The 22,716-nt window shown below is 57.5% G+C and overlaps 1 protein-coding gene and 1 non-coding gene across 3 annotated transcripts; both read left to right on the top strand.

Moving 5' to 3' along the window:
• Positions 1–243: 243 nt before the first annotated feature.
• Positions 244–17,109, top strand: PTPN6 (protein tyrosine phosphatase non-receptor type 6). 2 transcript variants are annotated; one of them, XM_005652593.3, is made up of 16 exons: positions 244–405; positions 6,883–7,005; positions 7,180–7,374; positions 9,854–10,043; positions 10,165–10,281; positions 10,367–10,480; positions 10,641–10,737; positions 11,114–11,193; positions 11,379–11,528; positions 12,470–12,601; positions 12,715–12,869; positions 14,976–15,043; positions 15,141–15,292; positions 15,403–15,494; positions 16,600–16,740; positions 16,933–17,109. In XM_005652593.3, exons 1-15 carry the CDS (start codon positions 392–394, stop codon positions 16,712–16,714), a joined length of 1,794 nt encoding a protein of 597 aa, XP_005652650.1. In that variant the 5' UTR covers positions 244–391; the 3' UTR covers positions 16,715–16,740; positions 16,933–17,109. The 2 variants fall into 2 exon arrangements, with proteins under 2 accessions (XP_005652650.1, XP_003355638.1); XM_003355590.5 differs by lacking the exon at positions 244–405 and adding an exon at positions 6,652–6,796.
• Positions 17,110–21,754: 4,645 nt separating this feature from the next.
• On the top strand, positions 21,755–21,819 carry MIR141 (microRNA mir-141). Its single transcript, NR_162177.1, has one exon. It is a non-coding gene; the product is annotated as a microRNA mir-141 (primary transcript).
• Positions 21,820–22,716: the final 897 nt, after the last annotated feature.

The following is a 22,716-nucleotide window of genomic DNA, read 5'->3' as shown; positions in this document are numbered from 1 at the left end:
CCTGGGCTTTTGCGGGGGGGCCCCTTGGCTTCTGGGCGCTGGGAGGCTCCCCCATTGGTTGGTGTGCCCTCGGCCAGCATTACTTCCTGGTCTTCGCCCCCACCCTGCCTCCCGCGGCTCAGTTGGCTGGGCTCCAGGTGGAGCTCCAGGTGGCTCCTCCCCTCCCAAGGGAAGGCGAACCCTGGACAGGCAGCTGCCGAGGGCGGGCTGAGGCCAGCCCCGCCCCACCTGCCCCTTTTCCGGGGATTTTTAGTCCAGGGGCTTGGCCCTGCGGTGCCTTTGGCCTGGCGGGCACCATCCAGCGGGAAGTGGCTGAGTTCTGAGCGTTCTTTCTCACCTGCGCCCCACCCCCTGTGGCCTTCTGCCTGTGACTCCTCAGGCCTCTGGGGAGATGTTGTCCCGTGGGTAAGTCCCCTGCTTCACCTGGGTACCACAGTCCCCTGTTCATTTGGGAGGGAGGGGCAGGGTTCCTGCTCACGCCTGATAGGCGTGAGACCAGAGTGCCACCTGCCCCTGCCCCCTGCCTGGGGTCTGCTTTCCGTCCTATGCACTACCTCCCCCCATCCCCCTCCCCACAAGATGCCAGGGACTCCAGGCTCATTCGTGCCCTCTGCCCCCACCTTTTCAAGCACCCCCCCCCCCCGACAGATACGTGTTTATTCTCACCGTTGCATTTCTCCTTCCACCTTCGGGTCTCCTGTTTCTGCCATACGCTTAGGACCTGTCCCCCTGGGTAGCCCACTCACTTAAAACATTATACATCTGAAAGGTAGACCCGAGAAAGTGCACACGCGCGAGCACACACACACACACACACACACACACACCCGCCCCGGTCCCATTCAACTTCCCAATGTCCTTCGGTTTCCCTTGACACCTGTGCGTCAGTTCATTCAGCAGATACCTGTTGAGCATCCAGTATATGCCAGGTGCTTTTGAAGGTGCTATCAATACTGTAGCAAACGAGACAGACACAGTCCCGGCCCTCCCCTTGCTTCCCTCCAGAGGAAAGCCACAGACTGTACAAGGAACCATTAAATAGGATAATTGCAGATTACACAGAAAATGAAACAGTTTCACGTGCTCGCAAAAGTCGGGTTGCCGGTGGCATCACTGGTCAGGGAGGGCTTTCCCCAGGAGGTGACATGGGAGCTGAGCCCTGGGTGAGGAGGAAGCACTGGCCTTCAGCGGCTCTGAGCAGAGGAAGGGGCCCGTGCAAAGGCCTTGCTGCGGAAACAAACTAAGCAAAACTGAATAGTGACTTTTTTCCCTGGTAGGGCTTATTCTGTAACATGAGCTGCGAATATTTATATAAAAATGACTATGACAATGAAAAAAAATAGGTTAGGAGTTCCCATTGTGGTGCAGTGGTTGACGAATCCGAGTAGGAACCATGAGGTTGTGGGTTCGATTCCTGGCCTTGCTCAGTGGGTTAAGGGTCCAGTGTTGCCGTGAGCTGTGGTGTAGGTCGCACATGCGGCTTGGATCCCACGTTGCTGTGGCTCTGGCATAGGCCGGTGGCTACAGCTCTGATTAGACCCCTAGCCTGGGAGCCTCCATATGCCGTGGGAGTGGCCCTAGAAAAGGCAAAAAGACAAAAAAAAAAAAAAAAAAAAAGGTTGGTCGGGAGAGGGGCAGGGCTGGGGCCGGCCAGGCCTTGCTGGAGTCAGGATATTATGCTGAGGACCCACTTGGCATGTTGGTGAGTTGGTGGCTTGATCGCCCCCAAGTCCTGTAGGTTCTTTTCACGCTCACCTCTGCCCTTGGGGTGTGACCTGCATCCCCCACTGCTCACCTCATCTCTTTCAGCTCTGGTGTCAAGGTGCTTGAATCTTCTGGTCCTTGGTCCCTTCCGCACTCCTGCCTCAGTCCTTTTCCTACCAGGCGGTTGGCAAGGCCTCGCTCAATACAGAATCCTTCCTTGGTTCCTCAGCCTGGTCCTGTGAGACCCTCTGCCGTGTGCCACCACCTCTCAGGGTGGCTCAGCCACAGCGCTCTCCATGGGTCCTATGCCTGCCACCCAGGTGCCTTTGCAGATAGACGTGGCCTCTGCAGAAGCGCCGGCCCCTTTGGCTTCCTTTGTGGGCTGTGCCAATGCCACACTGCTTTCTCCAGCAGTGGCTGGTGTGGCAGGAAGGACAGTGGACTCTGGCGTCAGACAGCCTTGGTTTGTCCCCTTCCCCCTCACTAGCTTGTGACCTTGGGCAAGATACTTCTCTGCGCCTTCCTTTTTGTTTCTAGAATTGGGCTAACGAGACTTACTAAACAGTGAACAGTGTGGCCGTGTGGATTAATGACGTTATATAAAAGCTGTTCACCCTATGAAGTTCCCTCTGTGGCACAATGGGATTGGCGGCGTCTCTGGACAACTGGGACGCAGGTTAGATCCCCAGCCTGGCACAGTGCGTTAACGATCCGATTCCTGGCCTGGGAACTCCATATGCTTTGGGGTGGCCAAACAACAAAACAACAACAACAAAAACCCTGCTCTATGGAGTTCCTGTTGTGGCAAAGTGGAATCAAATCTGACTAGTATTCATGAAGATGCGGGTTTGACCCCTGGCCTCACTCAGTGGGTTAAGGATACGGCAATGGGCTGTGGCGTAGGTCTCAGATGAGGCTTGGATCCTGTGTTGCTGTGGCTGTGGCGTAGGCCAGCAGCTGTAGCTCTGATTCCATTCCTAGCCTGGGAACTTCCATATGCTGCAGGTGTGGCCCTAAAAAAAAAAAAAAGCAAACAACAACAAAAACCTTTTCTAAAAACCTACTTCATATTAGCTTTTTTTTTTTTTTTTTTTTTTTTTGTCTTTTCCAGGGCTGCACCTGTGGCATATGGAGGTTCCCAGGCTAGGGGTCGAATCAGAGCTGTAGCCGCCAGCCTACGCCACAGCCACAGCCTCACCAGATCCGAGCTGTGTCTGCAGCCTACACCACAGCTCACAGCAATGCCAGATCCTTAACCCACTGAGTGAGGCGAGGGATTGAACCCGCAACTCATGATTCCTAGTCGGATGGTATCCATGAGGACTTGGGTTCGATCCCTGGCCTCACTCAGTGGGTTAAGGACCCGGCGTTGCCGTGAGCTGTGGTGTAGGAAGCAGATGCAGCTCAGATCTGGCATTGCTGTGGCTGTGGCGTAGGCTGGCGGCTGCATCTCCGATTTGACCCCTAGCCTGGGAACCTCCATATGCTGAGGGTGCAGCCCTAAAAAAAGAAAAAAAGACCAAAAAAACCCAGGGAGAATAATTCCTGCACCACAGGGATGTCTGAGGGCCCAAAGGGATTGTGCGTGTGCAAATCTGCTGCAACCTCTCTTATGCTGAGGGAAGGGAGGTGCTTCTTATTTACTCTCCTGCCAAAGGACAGCAAGACCGTACATCTCATTCTAGCGTCTGTCTGGCTAACACTCTTCAGAGAAATTCCTGCCTTTTCCGTGGTCTGGAGTTGCTTGGTGCCTGGTTAATTTTTCCCCACCAAGTGGTTTAAGCCCCAGAGGCAGAGTGGCCTATAGCCAAGGTGCAGGGGGAGTTTAGTGCTGAGCAAAGACTCGCAATTTCACGTGTGGTCGGGGTGTGTCCATGTGTGGGTGTTTGCCCCCCACCTGTTATGTGTGTAGGTGCACACAGAGGCTAAAGTGTGTAGTGGGACCATGTGTGCATGGGTGGAAGCTTGTGTGTGCATGCATACTCATCTGTATGTGACAAGCAGGGTGTGTACGTGCGGCAATGAGCTGGGCATGGACCATGCATGTGTGCAGGGCCGGATGAGTTTGGTTGTTGGGCACACACTCTGTGTGAGGCATCATACTGAATTGTGACCGCTTGGAGGTGAGAAGAGCAATAGTGGACCTGCCTGTGGTAGAGGCGACGGTGACTGCACCCACCTTCTTCCTGCCCCCTGCTGTGGGAGGTAGTTCATGGTCTTTCAGGGCTGCTGTCCAAGCCTGGAAGTAGTCAGCATTAGCCTGTGCAATGAACAGACCGAGCAAGTTCCCAGAAAGAGGGGGAAGAAAGGAAGCTCTTTTGGCGGGAGGGGAACTTGATGTTTGATGTTTTCAAAGAAACGGTAAAGTAGCCAAATAAGAAAACTAGGAGTTCCCTCTGCAGTGTAGTGGGTTAAGAATCTGACTGCAGCAGTTCAGGCCAGTGTGGAAGCACAGATGTCATCCTGGGCCTGGCGTGGTGGGTTAAAAGATCCGGTGCTGGGAGTTCCCGTAGCGGCTCAGTGGTTAACGAATCCGACTAGGAACCATGAGGTTTTGGGTTCGATCCCTGGCCTTGCTCAGTGGGTTAAGGATCTGGCGTTGCCGTGAGCTGTGGTGTATGTCGCAGAGGTGGCTCGGATCCTGTTTTGCTATGGCTGTGGTGTACTCCGGCTGCTACAGCTCTGATTCGACCCCTAGCCTGGGAACCTCCATATGCCACGGGTGCAGCCCTAAAAAGACAAAAGACAAAACAAAACAAAGATCTGGTGCTGCTACAGCATAGGTTGAAGCTGCTGCTTGGAGTTAGTCCCTGGAGAATGTCCATATGCTGCAGGTATGGCTGTAAAAAGAAAAGAAAGAAAGAAGGGAGGAAGGAAGGAAAGAAAGAAAGGAAAATGACTTTCATCGGGCTTGAACACTTTATTATTTATTTTCCTTTTTTTTTTTTTTTTTTTTTTTTTTTTTTGAGGTATAGCAACCACAGCGTGCCTGAATATTCAACACATTGCCCGATGGCTGTGACGTTTATTACAGCCATGTATACACAACCCAAAGGGCGATGGAGAGCATTCCCAGCACCAGCAGTGTCCCAGAAATTGCCATCTCCCAGTCAGTTGACTTCTTTTTATAAAAGTCATACATGCCGGGGAGTTCCCCTAGTGGTTAACAAATCCGACTAGGAACCATGAGGTTGCGGGTTTGATCCCTGGCCTTGCTCGGTGGGTTAAGGATCCGGCGTTGCCGTGAGCTGTGGCGTAGGTTGCAGACTCGACTCGGATCCCGCTTTGCTGTGGCTCTGGCGTAGGCCAGTGGCTACAGCTCCAACTAGATCCCTAGCCTGGGAGCCTCCATATGCCGTGGGAGCGGGCCTAGAAAAGGCAAAAAGAACAACAACAACAACAAAATTCGTACGTGCCCATGATACAACCTTCCAAAATGTGGAAGGAGAGGTGCCTCCCTAGGGAAGCTGCCCACAGGTGTTCCTTGTGTATGTTTCGTTGGGCTTTTTTCCTTTTGCTTTGGTTTGGCGGTGTTTGTGTTTGTATTTGGAATTACAGGGAGCATCACACGCTTTTAGTGTTTAGGCCTCTCCAGGTCAACTAGCCCTGAGAACAAGCCATGGCAGGACCTGGGCCCAGAAGACAGGTCTGAATCAGACCAGGCCCCCTTGGCAAGAACCTACGGCTTAGACCTAGATGGACGTGCCCAGAGGGGCTGGCGGCTTTGCCCTTACCTGTATCCATAGGTCTGCTTTCCCCTGCATTCTGCTCATCACCCCCAGCCCTGGCTGCAGGGTAGGGGTAAGGTGGGTGCGCCAAAACCTGGGGACAAGAAGTAGAGAAGGGAGAGTTCCCGCTGTGGCTCAGTGGCTAACAAACCTGACTAGTATCCATGAGGATGTGGGTTCGATCCCTGGCCTCGCTCAGTGGGTTAAGGATCTGGCGTTGCTGTGAGCTGTGGTGTAGGTCGCAGATGCAGCTTGGATCCCGCGTTGCTGTGGCTCTGGCATAGCCCGGTGGTTACAGCTCCAATTAGACCCCTAGCCTGAGAACCTCCACATGCCATGGGAACGGCCCTAAAAGGACCAAAAAAAAAAAAGAGAGAAGAAGAAGAAGAAGAATTAGAGAAGGTGCACGTTGGGCAGGGCTGTTCTGGGGTCATTTTGTCCATCCCTCTGCCCCATGACACCTCTTCAGATATGTGTGTGTGCTGCGGGGGGTGGCGGTGGGGGGTGGGCCCCTGTCCCTCTGTGAGCATCTGCATGGCCTTGGCAGTTAGGGGACATCCCTCTCCCACCGTGGCTCCAATGGAAGAGTCTCCCACCCTCTGTTCTTTGAAGCCCTGCGGCCTGGAGCATAGCAGCTAAAATCAGTGGCTTCAGAACCAGGCTGTCTGGCTTGTATCCCCGCACTGCCACTTACTGACTGCATGACCTCAGGCGTGTTGCCTACACTCCCTGAGCCCCAGGTTCCTTGTCTGGAAAATGGGCATAATGAAGGTACCCGCTTCGTAGGGCTATTGTGAGGAACGCATCAGATAAGGCAGGTAAACGCTGTGTAGTACAGGCTGGGGGTACAGTCAGATCCTCTAATGACAGTTGCCACTGTCACCATCATTATGGGCTTGAACCAGGGAAGGCTGCATGGAGGCAGCTTGTGGAGGAGAAGGACCTGGCGCGTGACCCTGTGGGTTCGCATGTACGAAGCTTGGTCTTTGCCGGGACACGTGTGTCCTTATTCCTGTGTCATCTCATGTGCGGAGGGCCACACTCCTGAGGCCTTAGATGGCAGATGTGTGGGAAGAGGGCTCTGTCCCCACCCCCACTGCCACCCTGCTCTGCTCTAAAACGAGAAGTACAAGTGAGTTCCCCCAAGGGGTCGGCCGCGCCCCTTCCTGTCCCCGCCCTGCCGGCTGCCCCAGGCCAGCAGAGTGGCAGCCCCAGAACCAGGACCGCGGGTGGCGGGCGGTGGGGTGGCCTGAGTGCTGAGAGCCGCGGGAGGCTTAGCCCCGGCATTCTCCTCTTGTCTGGACTCAGTGGCATCATCTCCTTGCCTGTACCCCCTCCCCGCCGGGGCACCCCAGGATGGTGAGGTAAGGGCCTGGGACCCAGGGCAGGCCGGAGGCAGGGTGCCCGGGGACCCGTGGGACTTCTCCTCACTGCCCTCCCGGCCTCCCAGGTGGTTTCACCGAGACCTCAGCGGGCTGGATGCAGAGACCCTGCTCAAGGGCCGAGGGGTCCACGGCAGCTTCCTGGCTCGGCCCAGTCGCAAGAACCAGGGCGACTTCTCCCTCTCTGTCAGGTGGGTGGCCCTCCACTCCAGCCGGGGGCTGGGGACTCCCTCGGCACCTTGTTCCGGTCCCTGCGTGTGTCTGCCCCCTCCCTGCGTGCCCGGGGGCCCCGAGCCCACCCCTCACCCCGTCCCCACCTCCATCCGCTCTTGCACCCACTCACCTCACCGCCTGGTGCCCCGCAGGGTGGGGGATCAGGTGACCCATATTCGGATCCAGAACTCGGGGGATTTCTACGACCTGTATGGAGGGGAGAAGTTTGCGACGCTGACGGAGCTGGTGGAGTATTACACGCAGCAGCAGGGCGTCCTGCAGGACCGAGACGGCACAATCATCCACCTCAAGTACCCGCTGAACTGCTCGGACCCCACCAGTGAGAGGTGAGGGGCTTCACGCCCTGACCCACCCAGGAGTGGGGGCCGCCCCCCGCCCCCGCCTCCTCACCTCTGCTTCTTCTCAGGGCTCCGGGGGCCTCTTTCCTCCATGTGATGCTGGGGCCCCTTTCCATCAACCCCTGAGGAAGCCAGAGAAGGTCACCTCGTCCTTCTCCAGGGTCCCTGTCAGCCAGCAGTCCAGGCCCCACTAGTGACAGGGAAGCCACTCCTCGGTCGTGGCTGAGTTCCCCATCAGATTGGCTCTGTTGTTAGAAAGCTCTTCTTCCTTCCATGGAAGGGAATCTGCCTTCCTTTGGCTGTTCCCTCCCCCTGTACAAGTTAATACACTGAGTGGCTGGTGTTGAGCAGGGGCATAGGGACCAATGTTCCTGAGGATACTTGGTGGCTTATCTGAGCATCCCCGTGAGGATGGGTCTGCCCTCTGGGGCTGGGTAGCGCCCGATCAATCCTTTGACCAGAACACGGATGGTTGAAAACTGAGCAATGGGGTCACCTGTGTAAGGGGCCTAGTGCCTGGGCACAGGGTCATTTGCCAGGCCTTTTCTGCCCATCTTTTTGGCTCCAAGGATATGGTCCCCAGAACTGCGCTGACTACTCCCCATGTGCTCCCCGCGAAGCATGGACCCTATTGCTCAGAATTACGCAGTGGGTCATTTTAGCAGCTACGTCGTCTCCAGGATCATGATAGCCCCCATGAAGGGGAAAGGCAGCTGAATAAATAACTCTGGGGATTTTTTGCACACTCCTGGGGGCTGAGCCAACTTGCCCTTGTCCTGTATTCGTGTGGTGATTGTTGAAAGGATTCCAAACCCTGATTCTGCCAGCCTTCAGTCTTACTGAGATGCACGCCTCCCAACTTGCATCAATAGTCCTGTTCAAGTCACCCCTGGGAGACGTGTGCCCACGAACACGAAGCCATTGATCCACTTCCTGAGAAGCCAACTCCTCCAGGAGGCCAGCCACACGGATGCCCTTGCTCGTGGCTGCCCTTCTTGGTGTCTGCCCCCCCGGCCCTTGTGCTGCGCCCCATCCGCAACATTCATGAGGGTTTTCCACCCAGACCCACTTGAACTCTTCGTGTCCTGGCTGCTGCCAGGTTGTGAGAAGTAGGTTGCGGATGGAGCCGGAAGAGGGATGGAGCTGAGCACACACCCCTGGGAAGGAGCCTGAGGCCTGGGTTCAAACCAGGGCTGGGAGAGGTCAAGGAGAGAGGGAATCAAGACCCAAGGTCAACTGGGGAAGCTGACGCTAGGAGGCCTCTTAGGTGACCAGCACCAAGAGGCCTGGGCTCACCCCTGACCCCAGCAGTGCAGTGCGTGGGGCAGGCTCTTTCTCCAAACCTCCGCCTGTGTCCTCTGCCATGGTGGCTCCCCCTCCTCCTCTGCGGGAATTTGCATTCTTTGCATTTGTCCCCTCAATGGCTAGCTCGCTGTCTGTGGTCAGCCTGACATTTGCATGGAAACTTCCTCATCCTGGGGCCTGGGGGGAGAGGGTGAGCCCCTTCCCCATTTTCTGGGGGGAGGGGGGGACCCTGGTCCATCCCTGAGGGGTGGGATGGGGTGGCCCAGGGGGCTCCTGGACAGTCCAAGAGGCTCTGGAGGTCTCTGAGCTGCAGTCTCCCCTGGGCAGGAGCGAGATGGGGCGGGAGCGACTGGCCCCCTCCCTCCTTCCCCCCATTCCTGCGGTTGGAAAATGCCCCCCCTTGCCTGGTCCCTGGGCTGAGGAAACCTCACAACCTCACTTCTCACTCTCTCCCCAGAAGGAGTTTTGTGTTTTTTCCATCACGTGGTTTCCTGTGGGGCTGGGCATTGCGGGGCTACAGTTTCCTCCTGGGAAGGGGGTGTGCTTTGGGGAAAGGTCCTAGTTCTGCTTTCTGCCTCTCTGAACCCCTCTGAGCCCCAACATCCCCTTCAGTGACATCCTCCTGGGCACCCCAGAGCCCCCAAGCCACTCTTTATCCAGTGGGGTTGTCTGCCTTCCCGGCTCCCAGAGGGAGGTCGCCCCATCTTGCCTCCCTTGTGACTTCCGTCTGTCCCCATCGTTGCTCACTGTGGTTTGGCCTTTGTCGGCATTTCTGTGTCCCTAGCCCAGCCCTGTCTTTCATGGAGACCCTTCCTGGGTTGTTCTCCCCTTTAAATATTGTGGGCATGGCCTGCCAGTCTGCCTTTGTCTTAAACTTTCAGACCTGGGCTTGGCGAGAAGTCCTGAGGCTTGCCTCTCATCAGCCAGGGCCTTGGGCCAGTGCGCAGTCGCCCGGCCTCAGTCTTCTCATCTGCACAATGGGTGGTACTTGCCTCCCAGCATTCTGTGAGCATCACAGTCCTATGGAGGGTGGTGGGTTTGAAGGCATGCAGAACAGTGCCTGCACGTGCAGGGACCTCGTGTCACTGCTCCCGGGGGCGGATGTCCGCGCGGTGCCTGCCCCTGGCTGAGGTCTCACCTTCCCGGATGCTGCCTTCTCTAGGTGGTACCATGGCCACATGTCTGGAGGGCAGGCAGAGACACTGCTGCAGGCCAAGGGTGAGCCCTGGACATTTCTTGTGCGTGAGAGTCTCAGCCAGCCTGGAGATTTTGTGCTGTCTGTGCTCAGCGACCAGCCCAAGGCTGGCCCGGGATCCCCACTCAAAGTCACCCATATCAAGGTCATGTGTGAGGTAAGGTGCCTGGACAGTGGGGAGGCACCCTCCTGGGTCCCATCTGTGCTCAGAGCATTGCCCATGGGGAGGGTCAGCCTGGGCTTTGGTCCAAGGCTGGTCTGACTTGGTGCCCCCGCAGGGTGGCCGCTACACAGTGGGGGGTCCTGAGACCTTCGACAGCCTCACGGACCTGGTGGAGCACTTCAAGAAGACGGGGATTGAGGAGGCCTCGGGCGCCTTCGTCTACCTGCGGCAGGTGAGAGGTGGGCCTGGCTGCCTCCTCCTTTGCCCCCAGCTTCCGGCTCTAGAAGCGGCTGACTTCTCGCCTTCCCCTACCCCAGCCATACTATGCCACGAGGGTGAACGCGGCTGACATCGAGAACCGGGTCTTGGAACTGAACAAGAAGCAGGAGTCAGAGGAGACAGCCAAGGCCGGCTTCTGGGAGGAGTTTGAGGTGCCTGATGGGACCAGGGGGGAAAGGGCGTGGGGTCCTCGGCAGACCCCGTCTCCTCTCTCCCACCCCGTGTACTGATCGGCCCCACGTCCTTTGCCCTCCATGGGTGCCCCCTCTAGGGGCTGGGGCTCCATGTCCCCCTTTCACTCCTCCCCCCCAGAGTCTGCAGAAGCAGGAGGTGAAGAACTTGCACCAGCGGCTGGAAGGGCAGCGGCCAGAAAACAAGAGCAAGAATCGTTACAAGAACATCCTTCCATGTGAGCGCCCTGCTCCTGGGCAGCCTTCAGCCCTCCCCGCCACAGGCAGCACCTGCTCACGAGGAGAACGCTCCCCACAGCAGCCGACCTCCCCGCAGCACATAGGGTCTCCCCATACTCCCGCTCAAGGAGGGCCCCCACCCCACCCACACAATAGAACCTCCCCCCCACTTCAAAAAGCCTCTGCTCCCCGCAAAGGAGCCACCTGCGCCCCACCCTCCTCTTCCCCTGAAACCTTAATTCCCACCCCATCCAGATCCCCTACCCCTGCCTGCCCACAGTGCTCTGAGAGCTCATGGCTTCTGGGCAAGCATGGCCTGGGAGTTCAGGAAGGGTCTGATCCAGGCCCTTCTTGCTTCCTCTGCCCCACTCCCAGTCGACCACAGCCGAGTGATCCTGCAGGGACGGGACAGTAACATCCCTGGGTCTGACTACATTAACGCCAACTATGTCAAGGTTGGTGTGCCTGCTGGTCACAGGGAAGTGGGGGGGCTGGGCCCCAAGGATCCCCACCTCCCTTGCTCATGAGGTTGCTGGGTTCAGAGACATGTGGGTGACGCAAAAGCTGTCCCCGTGGGTGGCTGGGGGTGGTGGGGGTACGAGGGGCTCACGGTCCTGCACGTCTCTGCACTCACATCCAGAACAAGCTGCTAGGGCCCGATGAGAACGCTAAGACCTACATCGCCAGCCAGGGCTGCCTGGAGGCCACGGTCAACGACTTCTGGCAGATGGTGTGGCAGGAGAACACCCGTGTCATCGTCATGACCACTCGGGAGGTGGAGAAGGGCCGGGTAGGCTGAGCCCCGTGCTCCCAGTACTTATCGCCACCACTATTAAGCCAAAGAAACTTGGGGCCCCTCAGAGGGCGAGGGTCCTACCTTGTGGGAAAACTGGGGTACAAGGTCTGGGTACACCCTGACTCCCAGATCCCTGCCTCCCAGCTTGGGCTCCCCTGACCTCCAGACTCAGATTTCCAGTGGCCGCCTGCCTTTGACTGTCCCCTGCCCCACCCCGGCCTGTCTCCTCCGGGCCAGAGGCCTCTCCTCTCCTCTCAGCCTCATAATTCTTTCTGGAATTGTCCCACCCCCACCCCCAGCACACACTGCATCAGGCTGCTCCTTCTGAGAACCCCTCAGTGGCTGCCAGCTGCCTTTCGGGTGATCACAGTCCCAGACCTGGCACTCGGGCTTGATGGCCGCCCTCTGGCCCTTGCTGCCTCTGACCTGCCAGGCTCCTTCAGGTTTCTGTGCCTCTGCACGAGCTCCCGGCCTCTAGGAAGTGGCTTCCTCTCTCAGCATTATCTCTGCCTGACAGACTCCTCGTTCTTTGAAAACCCAGCTCAGATGCTCCCTCCTCTGGGAAGTCCTCCCTGATTTCCTCCCTTGCCTAGACAGAGAATGAGTCTCTCCTTCCACCAGGCTCCTCAGCAACTCTGGTTCCCCTGTTCCTCCGTCTCCCTGTGAGCTTCTAGAGGCACAGGCCACATCTTATGTGTGTCTGTAACACCAGCCTGGGCTGGGAAGCATCGGGGACTGTGAGTGTGCCAGCTGACATTCACTGAGTGACCTATACGTGGCTGCTCAGGTCTCACCACCTGCGGGAGGCTGAGCCGAGGCCAGATCCTTTGTCTCTGACTCTCGGCCAGGTCACACATCAGATGCTGATGGGCCAGCACTAGGGGCTCAGGCCCTGCTTCTGTCCCTCAGTCGCCATCTCCACCCTCCCTTTTCAGAACAAATGTGTCCCGTACTGGCCAGAAGTGGGCAGTCAGCGTGTTTACGGACCCTACGCTGTCACCAACGGTGGGGAGCACGACACAGCTGAGTACAAACTCCGCACCTTACAGGTCTCCCCGCTGGCAAATGTGAGTGTCCCCTGCCCCACACCAGGACCCCCCCCCACACCTGTTCTCTTTGGTTGGGTAGAATGAGGCCATGAGTGGGAGCAGGGGGCATTGACCCTATGTCCTCGGCCCAGGGGGACCTGGTTCGGGAGATCTGGCACTACCAGTACCTGAGCTGGCCTGACCATGGGGTCCCCAGCGAGCCTGGGGGTGTCCTCAGCTTCCTGGACCAGATCAACCAGCGGCAGGAAAGTCTGCCTCACGCAGGGCCCATCATCGTGCACTGCAGGTGAGAATAATAATAATAATAATAATAATAATAATAATAATAATAATAGTAATAATAGTCAAAGTAGTAGCTGGCAAGTAAAACTGCTAAGCGCCAGGCACTGTCATAAGCAATTGACACAGTAACTCCTTTAATGCCTCCCCCCACCCTCGCCCCCACCTGCTCTGGGTCCTGATGGCTCCAGATTCACGGGTGGAACTTAGCAGGAACCAAGCTCATGGCTTGACCCTCTGTGTGCATGTGTGTAGGTGGGTGTGGGTGTGGGTGTGGGTGTGTGTGAGCTTCCTCAGAGACTGCCCAGGATGTACCATGTGGTCCAAGCTGCCACATCCTGATGAGGAAATGGGCCCCAAAACGGTGTTTCTTCCTGGGGTCAGCGCGGCCCCCATCCCTCTCTCTTCCACCTGTAGCCCTGGGCTCCTCCATTGCTGCTCCCTGTCTTTCCCCCACTCACCAGAGACCCCGACTCGGCCCCAGGCTCATGCATCACTAGCTCCACTGGCCCTCGTGTTCATGAGCAGGAGACCCCATTCCTGCTAAGGTGGGGGGTGCTGCGGGGTCAGCGAGGAGGAGCAGGGGGTCCCGTCAGGCCTGAGGGGCAGGGTCCCGCAGACGGGCCTACTCCGCTGGCCCGGCCTGGGTGCGTGGAAGGCAGTGCGCAGGGTCCTGGACGGACGCCTCCAGCCCTTCCACCCGCTGGCTGTGTGATATTGGACACATGACGGCACTTCTCTGACCGTGTGGTTCCTCATCGGTAAAATCAGGATTCCGACAGGGTTGTCGTGAAGATGAAATGAGCCCTCTTGCTGTGTTTGGAATACAGTGAACCCTGGACAATGGGAGCTGTTCACGCTTTAATAACTCACATCAGGCAGGGAACGGGAAAGGGGAATCTGCTTCCATCTCTTCCCTTCCAGCTCCCTCCTTGTGACCCCAGGCTGTGAGGGCAGAGACTTCCTCCTTCCTCCCACCAGCCACCCTTCCTCCCTGCATCCCGGGCCGGGCCGGGCTGGGCTGGGGCGGGGCAGGGCGGGCCAAGCCTGGAGGTGCCCCTCACCTGCGGTCTCAGGGACCCCGCTCTGCTTCCAGGGTCAGGCCCCTCGCCAAGAACGTCCCCACTGCCTGTGCCCCCCCCCACTTGAAATCCCCATGGTCTTTATTTAGATCTTACAGGAAGGAAGTGGGTGAGGGGGAGTTATTTTTGACAATCTGTGTTTGAAATTAGACAGCTAGACTCAGGGCATTGGCCCCACTGGCCTAGCCGAGCGGGTGGGCCTGGGATCTAGGTGGGGTCCTGAGCCTCCTGGGGTGTGTTTGCCCAGGGGTCGCGGCAGAGGGTGGGCAGAGGGAGACTTCCTGCTGCATGGCCCCGTGCCTTGCTGTCTCAGGGCTGCCCTTGCACTGCCTTCAATGTCTGAAGAAAAAGGGAAATAGAAGCGTTCCCGTCGTGGCTCAGTGGGTTACGACCCTGACTAGTATCCATGAGGTTGTGGGTTTGATCCCTGGCTGCGCTCAGTGGGTTAAGGATCCAGGGTTGTCGTGAGCTGTGGTGTAGATCTCAGATGTGGCTCAGATCCCGAGTTGCTGCGGCTGTGGTCTAGGCTGGCAGCTGTAGCTCCGATTTGACCCCCAGCCTGCAAACTTCTATATGCTGCGGGTGTGGACCTAAAAAAAAAAAGAAGAAGAAGAAAAAGATAAAAGGGAAGCAGAGCCTCGCAGAAAGAGAAGGGCCGCCTCACCTGGGCGCCAAGGCTGTGGGAGCAGGTAGGGCAGAGGTGGGCCAGGCCCTAGATCTCCTGGGGCGGGGAGCAGAGTGAGGTGTAGGGAAGAAGGAAAGTGATGGGCATCTGGGGAGAAGGATCTTAGGACCTGAGAGCCTGGCCCTGCCCCCACATCCCTTGGCTGGAGAAGACCCCAGGTGCAGAGTTGAGCCAACTTCTGCCCTGCTTGTCTGCCCACCTGGAGACCCTCTCATTTCCGGCACCTTGCATCCACAGCCATCCCCTGCAGCCTCGGTCCCCTAAGCCCCACCCATGCTGGCGCTGAACACGGGGCTCCCCCTTCCCGGCCAGTGCCGGCCTCTAACGGTGCCCCTTCTCTCCCCAGCGCTGGCATCGGTCGCACTGGTACCATCATTGTCATCGACATGCTTATGGAGAGCATTTCCACCAAGGGTGAGAGTGACTGGTGGGGGACGAGGGGGCAGGTGGGCGAATGGGCCCCCAGGTCCACCTGGGCCTGGGCCTGACCTCCAGCCACCATCCCTGCCAGGCCTGGACTGTGACATCGACATCCAGAAGACCATCCAGATGGTGCGGGCCCAGCGCTCGGGCATGGTGCAGACAGAGGCGCAGTACAAGTTCATCTACGTGGCCATCGCCCAGTTCATTGAAACCACCAAGAAGAAGCTGGAGGTCATACAGGTGCGGGCAGCACAAGGCTTGGCCGGGCCGTTGGGGGTTGGGGGGGCTGGCAGTGGGCTTTCTCTGGTGCTCCTGGGACCACCGCGCTTCTACCACCCATCTTCCCACAGTCGCAGAAGGGCCGGGAGTCGGAATATGGGAACATCACCTACCCCCTCGCCATGAAGAACGCTCATGCCAAGGCCTCCCGCACCTCCTCCAAGTGAGTGGCTCCTGCCCACGGCCTCCCCACATGGGCCTCTTTCTCTTCCCCAGCCTGACCCCTGACCCTTTCCTGGGAGGTTCCGGTTCAAGGTCAAGGTGTTTTTTTTTTTAATTGTTTGGTTCCATTTATATGACATATAAGAACAGGCAAAACATCTTTGATGACAGAAATCAGGGCAGTGGTTGGCTGGCAGGGGCTGGTGATATGGACTGGAAAGCAGCATGAGTAATCTTCCCGGAACGATGAAAAAGGTGGTTACATGGGTGTATAGAGTGGTTCAAGCTCGGTTATTTTTTTTGCTTTTTTCTTTCTTTCTTTCTTTCTTTCTTTTTTTTGCTTTTTAAGGCCGCACTCAGACTAGGGGGCTAATCAGAGCAACAGCCACAGCCACGACAGTCCCGAGTCTGCGACCTACACCACAGCTCACCGCAATGCAGGATCCTTAATCCACTGAGCAAGGCTAGGGATCGAACCCGCAAGCTCATGGTTCTGCTGCGCCATGACGGGAACTCCTCAAGCTTATTTTATTTATTTATTTATTTAGTCTTTTTTTTTTTTTTTTTTTTTTTTGTCCTTTTGCCTTTTCTGAGGCCGCTCCCGTGGCATATGGAGGTTCCCAGGCTAGGGGTCTAATCGGAGCTGTAGCCACCGACCTACACCACAGCCACAGCAATGTGGGATCCGAGCCGCATCTGCAACCTACACCACAGCTCACGGCAATGCCGGATCCTTAACCCACTGAGTGAGGCCAGGGATCGAACCCGCAACCTCATGGTTCCTAGTCGGATTCGTTAACCACTGAGCCACGACGGGAACTCCCAAGCTTGGTTCTTGACCTTCGTTCTTGAGCTTGGTTTAACCTGTGTTTCCTGGGTGCCCTCCACGTGGGGCCTGTGCCAGGTACACTGATATGAGATGGAGCCTCTGCTCCCGGGAGTTTCTGGTGGAGTGTAAGGACGGTGTAAGGAGTGGTGTCCTCGCTTTTCTGGCCTCAGTTTGCTCACCTGTGAGGTGGGCGGTCCTAAGGGGCTGCTGGTGCTGGATGAGGCTGCCCTGTCCCCTCCCTGACTGTCCGCACTTGCCCGCCCCGCCCCTCTCGCAGGCACAAGGAGGACGTGTATGAGAACGTGCACAGTAAGAACAAGAAGGAGGAGAAGGTGAAGAAGCAGCGGTCAGCAGACAAGGAGAAGAGCAAGGGCTCCCTGAAGAGGAAGTGAGCCGGGCACGTCCAGGGGCGGCCACGGTACGGCTCCTCCCCACCTGCCCGCAGGGGCCCCCAGCTCCATGCTCTGCCCTGGACAGATGCGGTGGCTGCGTCCTCACCCTGCCTTCCCAACCATCTCAGACCTGTATCTCCCCCCTCCCCACCCCGCCCCGCCCCGGGCCCCGTCCAGGAATAGCCACCCCCTGATCCCTTCCTCCCCTCTCTCTGCAGCCTCAGCCCCATCCCAGTGGACCACCTGCAGCCTGCACCTTGGAGCCTGCCCCCCATTCCATTGTAATTTAAATGGCCCCATCCCTACCTCCCTCTCCCAGACCCTGTATATAGCCCAGCATGGCCCCAGGCTGGGCCAGGCCCTTCTACTCCTGTAAATAAAAGCTGTTAGGATCACTGTGTGTGTGGGTCTCTAACTCTGGGTGCCTGGGCGGGAGGGGGAGGGAGGCAGGGACCGCTCTGTGAGGGCAGCCTTCACAGTCAGACGTACAAGGAGTGTGAGCGGGGCCAGCTGTCTCTTCCCTTCAACCTGGAGGATGGTTGTGAAGATCACGGATGGTGATACGACTGGCAGTAATAATTTCTTACACTCTTTTTTTTTTTTTTTTTTTTGTCTTTTTTTGCCTTTTCTAGGGCCACTCCCGCGGCATATGGAGGTTCCCAGGCTAGGAGTGTAATCAGAGCTGTAGCTGCTGGCTTACACCACAGCCACAGCAGTTCGGGATCTGAGCCGCGTCTGCAACCTACACCACAGCTCACGGCAATGCTGGATCGTTAACCCACTGAGCAAGGCCAGGATCAAATCTGCATCCTCGTGGATACTAACCTCTGAGCCACGATGGGAACTCCGCTATGTAACTCTTAATCTGGCTTTTTATCTGTACCCTTGATAGTGAACTGATAGATGTAAGTAAATGTTCTGTGAGGATTTCCCTTGGTGGCTCAGTGGAAACGAATCTGACTAGTATCCAAGAGGATGAGGTTCTATCCCTGGCCTCACAGTGGGTTAAGGATCCGGGGTTGCTGTGGCTGTGGTGTAGGCCGGCGGCTACAGCTCTGATTCAACCCCTAGCCTGGGAACTTCCATATGCCAAGGTTGCAACCTTAAAAAGACACACACACACACACACACACACACACACACACACACACACACAGAAAAAAAGGTTTCATCAGCTGCTCTAGCAAATGAAATCCAAGAAGGGCTTTCGAGAGCCTCTGATTTATAGCCAGTTGGTCCGAAGTGAAGGCAAGAACCTGGACTTTTTTTTTTTTTTTTTTTTTTTTTTTGCTTTTTCACGCTGTACCCACGGCACATGGAGGTTCCCAGGCTAGGAGTCCAATCAGAGCTACAGCTGCTGGCCTACGCCACAGCCACAGTGACATCAGATCTGAGCCGAGTCTGCAACCTACACCACAGCTCACGGCAACGCCGGATCCTGAACCCGCTGAGAAAGGCTAGGGATGGAACCTGAATCCTCATGGACCCTAGACAGGTTCTTAACCCTCTGTGCCACGATGGGAACTCCAGTTTTTTACACTCTTGCCATGTGTGTCAGGCACTGTTTAAAAGATTGGAGTACTGGATTTTCCACTGTAGCTCAGAGGGTTAAGAACCTGCCTAGGGTCCATGAGGATTCAGGTTCCATCCCTGGCCTTTCTCAGTGGGTTCAGGATCTGGCGTTGCCGTGAGCTGTGGTGTGGGTCACAGATGTGGCTTGGATCCCACATGGCCGTGGCTGTGGCATAGGCAGGCTGCCACAGCTCTGATGTGACCCCGAGCCCAGTAATTTCCATATGCACCAGATGTTAAAGACAAACAAACAAACAAAAAACCTTACAGTATCATTCCTATTACAGAGTGGGAGAAATTGAGGTGCAGATAGATTAAATACTTGCTCAAGGCCGCAGGGCTATTGACACTAAGGTTTCAACTCAGGGCCTTCTGGCCCCGGAGCCCACATTCCTGGAGAGGCAGCTGGGGTCACCCCTGGGGGACACCACTGCATTCCGTGGCCTGACTTCTAGGGCCAGGAGCTAAGAAGATCGATAAAGGCCAGTTAGCACAGGCCTAGCACCAGCCTCCCCGGTGCCCCCTCCCCTCTGGGCGCGTGGTGCTCACAGGTGTGCCCCGCTCCTCCCTTCCTGGGGCCACTGCTGCCTTAGGCTCCTGGTCCGAGTTTTATTTTTGTTCACACTTCCTTTTCCTGTGTCCAGAGTGGACAACCAGGCATTCCTTCTTTGTGTTAAGGCTTTAAAATGCTGGTCTCCTGGGGAGATGAGCCTGACGGAGGTGACTAGGGAAGGACAGGCTCCCTGCTGCTGGACCAGCTAAGGAGCTGGCATCCTGAAGTGAGTGGGCTGGGTTGTCATTCACTTAACATACACTTTATTTTTATTTTTATTTATTTATTTTGTCTTTTTCTAGGGCCGCACCTGTGGCATGTGGAGGTTCCCAGGCTAGGGGTCGAATCCAAGCTACAGCTGCCGGCCTACGCCACAGCCACAGCCACAGCCACGCCGGATTTGAGCTGTGTCTGCGACCCATACCACAGCTCACAGCAACGCCAGATCCTTAACCCACTGAGCGAGGCCAGGGATCAAACACACAATCTCATGGTTCCTAGTGTGATTCATTAACCACTGAGCCACAACAGGAACTCCAGACTTTAATTTATTAATTACTATTTCTTAATTTTTTGATCGCCCCGTAGCATAGGGGGTTCTCAGGCCAGGGCTTAGATCTGAGCCACAGTTTCGACCTTAACCCACTGTGCTGGTCCAGGGATCAAACCTGCGTCCCAGCGTTCCTAAGCTGCCGCCAATTCCATTGCAACACCGCAGGAAATCCTACACTTTCTAAAATTGAGGGTCCCTTGTATCTCAGGCACTGGAGTAGTGCTGGGGTGCAATGGGGAGCCCCACCGTTCCCGTCCTTGTGGAACTGAGGAGACTGGTAGGGAAGACAGACCCAGAAACAGGCCACAAACAGAGAATGAGTACTGACAGGAATTAAGGATGTGTGGATCAGCGTTAACGAACCCACCTAGTGTCCATGAGGACGCAGGTTCAATCCCCAGCCACGCTCAATGGGTTAAGGATCCAGCGTTGCCATGAACTGTGGTGTAGGTCGCAGATGTGGCTCAGATCTGGTGTGGCTGTGGTGTAGGCCAGCAGCTGTAGCTCCGATGAGACCCCTAGCCTGGGAACCTCCGTATGCTCCGTATGCTAAAAATACAGACACACTCACACACACAAAAAGGATGCAAACGAATGTGGGGGAAGAGAGCGAGAGAGCCTGAGGGAAGAGCTGGGACTGGGCTACAGGACAGCTCAGCTCTCCAGTTATGGCCCTGCAGGGGGTGGGTGGGTGGAGCATCACCTGTGGGCCTCAGGGCCCTGCTCCCAGCAACGCCCTTTCTTTGCCAGCCTGAGCAGCACAAAAGAAAGGCGGGTCCCACCCCCTCCAACCGCCCTTGGGCAGTTGGGCTAACTGCCCGCAGCTGGGACGTGGACTCTCTGGGGCGATGAGGTGGGTCCAGGGTCCCTCTGGAGACAGAGAGGGGGTCAGTCCTCCCTGCAGGACTGGGGCGAAGGCTGCCAGAGAGCGACTCAGCACATGATTCGGCTGGGTCAGGGCTGATGCTCCTGGCCAGCATTTGGCAGGGGCAGGGACCCCAGCACCGAGGGTGAGGACAGAGAGGTGCCCCTCTGGCCCCTTCCCCACAACACAGGCAGGGATGTCTTGCACAGGAGGGCACTGGACAGGGCACAGCCCAGTCCCTGCTGAGCTGAGCCTTCTCTGTCCTCAGGGTCTCCCCTCCTCCAGCTCTGGCCGTGGGCAGAGGCCTCGGGGAAAGGTGCTGGCTGTGGCAGGGGCAGCTGCCGGCTGCGGCCAAGGCAGAAGGCAAAGGGGCCCCCAAACAGCCCCTCCCTTTGTCCCTCTGGCCACCTGGCTGCCTCGTCTGGCCCTGGGGCAGAGGAGGTAGGTAGGAGGGGAGAAGGGTGGGGGCCCGTGGGGTGGCCAGGCCTCAGAGGAGGCGCCTGCAGCCGGAGCTGGGAGGGAAGGGGTTAAGGCAGCGGGGGTGCAGCCTATGGCAGGAGGACACACCTGTGCGCAGGGGCGGCGGGCGGGGCCCAGGTGAGGAGCCTGCGCTGCTGCCCGGCTGCCCGGCAAGCCAAGGCGAGAAGGAAGGAGGAAGAGGGGAGGCCAGGGCGGCTTCTAGGCCTTCAGCCCCAGGCCTTGATTCCTCTTCTCCGCAGCCCTCACTCTCTGGAGGGCAGGCGGCCCAGTGACAGGTAAAGGCCACCGGGAGAGGGGTCCTGGGACTAAGCTAGGGACTATCCAGGGGGTCTGAGGGTGGTGAACTGGTGTATGGGGGGCAGGGACAGGCGGTGCGGGTGGCAGGGAAGTGGCTCAGAGGCAGAGAGATGGGCAGGGGGCTTCGGAAGGCCTGCCCAGGCCTCAGTGGATCAGCAAGCCAGGGTGGGGCTGGTGGCGGCGGCAGGGCTCACCCGGAAGTGTCCCCAGGGACGCGGGTGGTGGGGGATGGGAGCCAGGGTTCCGCAGCTCCCCGGGAGCCTGGGCCGGGGCCTGCCTGCCCTGAGCGGGTGGCGGGGTGGGGGCCCCCGTCTTACCCAGCAGTGTTTGGGTGCTGCTTGCGAGTCTCTAATACTGCCGGGTAATGATGGAGGCCCCTGCCCCTGTGCCAGCGACGTCCACCGTCTCAGGCCCCCAGCACCCCGCTGGCTGCGACCCCCACTCCCGAACGTCCCCACGGCCCCAGAGGCCCCTTCCCTTGAGCAGAGGGTGCTGCAAGAGAGGTGGCTCTGGTTGGCTGGCTGCCTACGGAAGGGACACAATGGCCCCAGCCCCTCCCCCAGCCCGGTGTGATTTGTCATCTGGAGGATCCAAAACCCACAGCTGACCCTGAGCTTGGGATTGGCTCACAGCCTTTCAAGAGATCTCAGCTGGCCCGAGGCCAGGGTCCTTGTAGCGACTGGCCCGCTCCAGCCCGGACGCCTGTCGCCGGCTCTGGGTCCATCTTCCAGCACAGTGTTGGATGGTCTAATAGTGAAGCTCCTAACACTGTCTGGTAAAGATGGCCCCCGGCCGGCGCCCTCGGCAATGACCTTCAGGGAGCCCCGAAGACCACAGAGGCCTCCGGACCAGCAACCTCTGAACTTTACCCCTGGGGAGGGGGGGGGTAAGTCACCAGGAGAGGGAAACAATGGGAGGAGACAAAATGGCTGCCTCGGAGGGACCGGGAATCAGGCTGGCTCTCCAGGCGCCTCCATCCTCTTCCTGCCCCGGGCACGTGAAGGAAATAAAGTGTGGACGGGACCTGGGCGCTCATTCAGCTCTTCTCCAGCTTTTGTCTCGTTGTCAGTCTCACCTTGGGCTCCCAGCTCCTTGGGGGTGGGGTGGCCACCACTGCCTTGTCTCCCTGTCCCTTTCATGACATTCAACCTGCGGAGCAGGGGACAATTAACCAACCTACTTCCTTCAAAAACCGAAGCAGCCGAAGGTGAACCCAGGCCCTCTATGCCCTGTAAGGTGCATGTCCTTCCCCACCATGAACTTCATGATTCCTGCACACGCTTCAACCCCACCTCCCTGGAAGGACGAGGGATGGGAAACGGCTGGGTGGGTGTAGGTGCAGTAGTTTCTCTGCTCCTGGACACTCGGCTGCACTGGGAAGGCTGTGAAGCACCTGTCTTATTGGGGACCCGGTGCTGTGGGAGTGAAGAGCCCACCTCCAGAGGTGGAGCCCTGATGGAGAAATGGAGGAGGGTAAACAGTCCCCCAGTAAGTGCAAATGGTTCACAGCTACACGCAACCCTGTTACCAAGGAAGCAGCTCCGGTTGGGGTCATCAGATTTTTGGTCTAGCTCAGCAAAGCCACAGCTGCTTCAGCCTTAAAAAAGGAGATGTTGGTAAATAAATGGGTGATGTGGTTGTACGGAGGGTGGGGTGAGGAGTGCAGCTGGCTTCCCAGACTG

The sequence above is a fragment of the Sus scrofa genome, chromosome 5, assembly GCF_054392235.1.
Source record: "Sus scrofa isolate SSC_HxYL_T2T_F1_AM1 chromosome 5, Sscrofa_HxYL_maternal_Yorkshire_Landrace_v2.0, whole genome shotgun sequence".
Lineage (NCBI taxonomy): Eukaryota > Metazoa > Chordata > Mammalia > Artiodactyla > Suidae > Sus > Sus scrofa.
The sequence above is the reverse complement of the archived record's forward strand: the minus strand, read 5'-3'. Positions and strand labels throughout refer to the sequence as shown.

Excerpts from the sequence above, each read along its gene's own strand:
- PTPN6 (XM_005652593.3), top strand. Across the intron at positions 10,282-10,366 it reads CCTTCGTCTACCTGCGGCAG|CCATACTATGCCACGAGGGT; the intron begins GTGAGAGGTGGG and ends CCCCTACCCCAG. Across the intron at positions 11,194-11,378 it reads TTAACGCCAACTATGTCAAG|AACAAGCTGCTAGGGCCCGA; the intron begins GTTGGTGTGCCT and ends ACTCACATCCAG.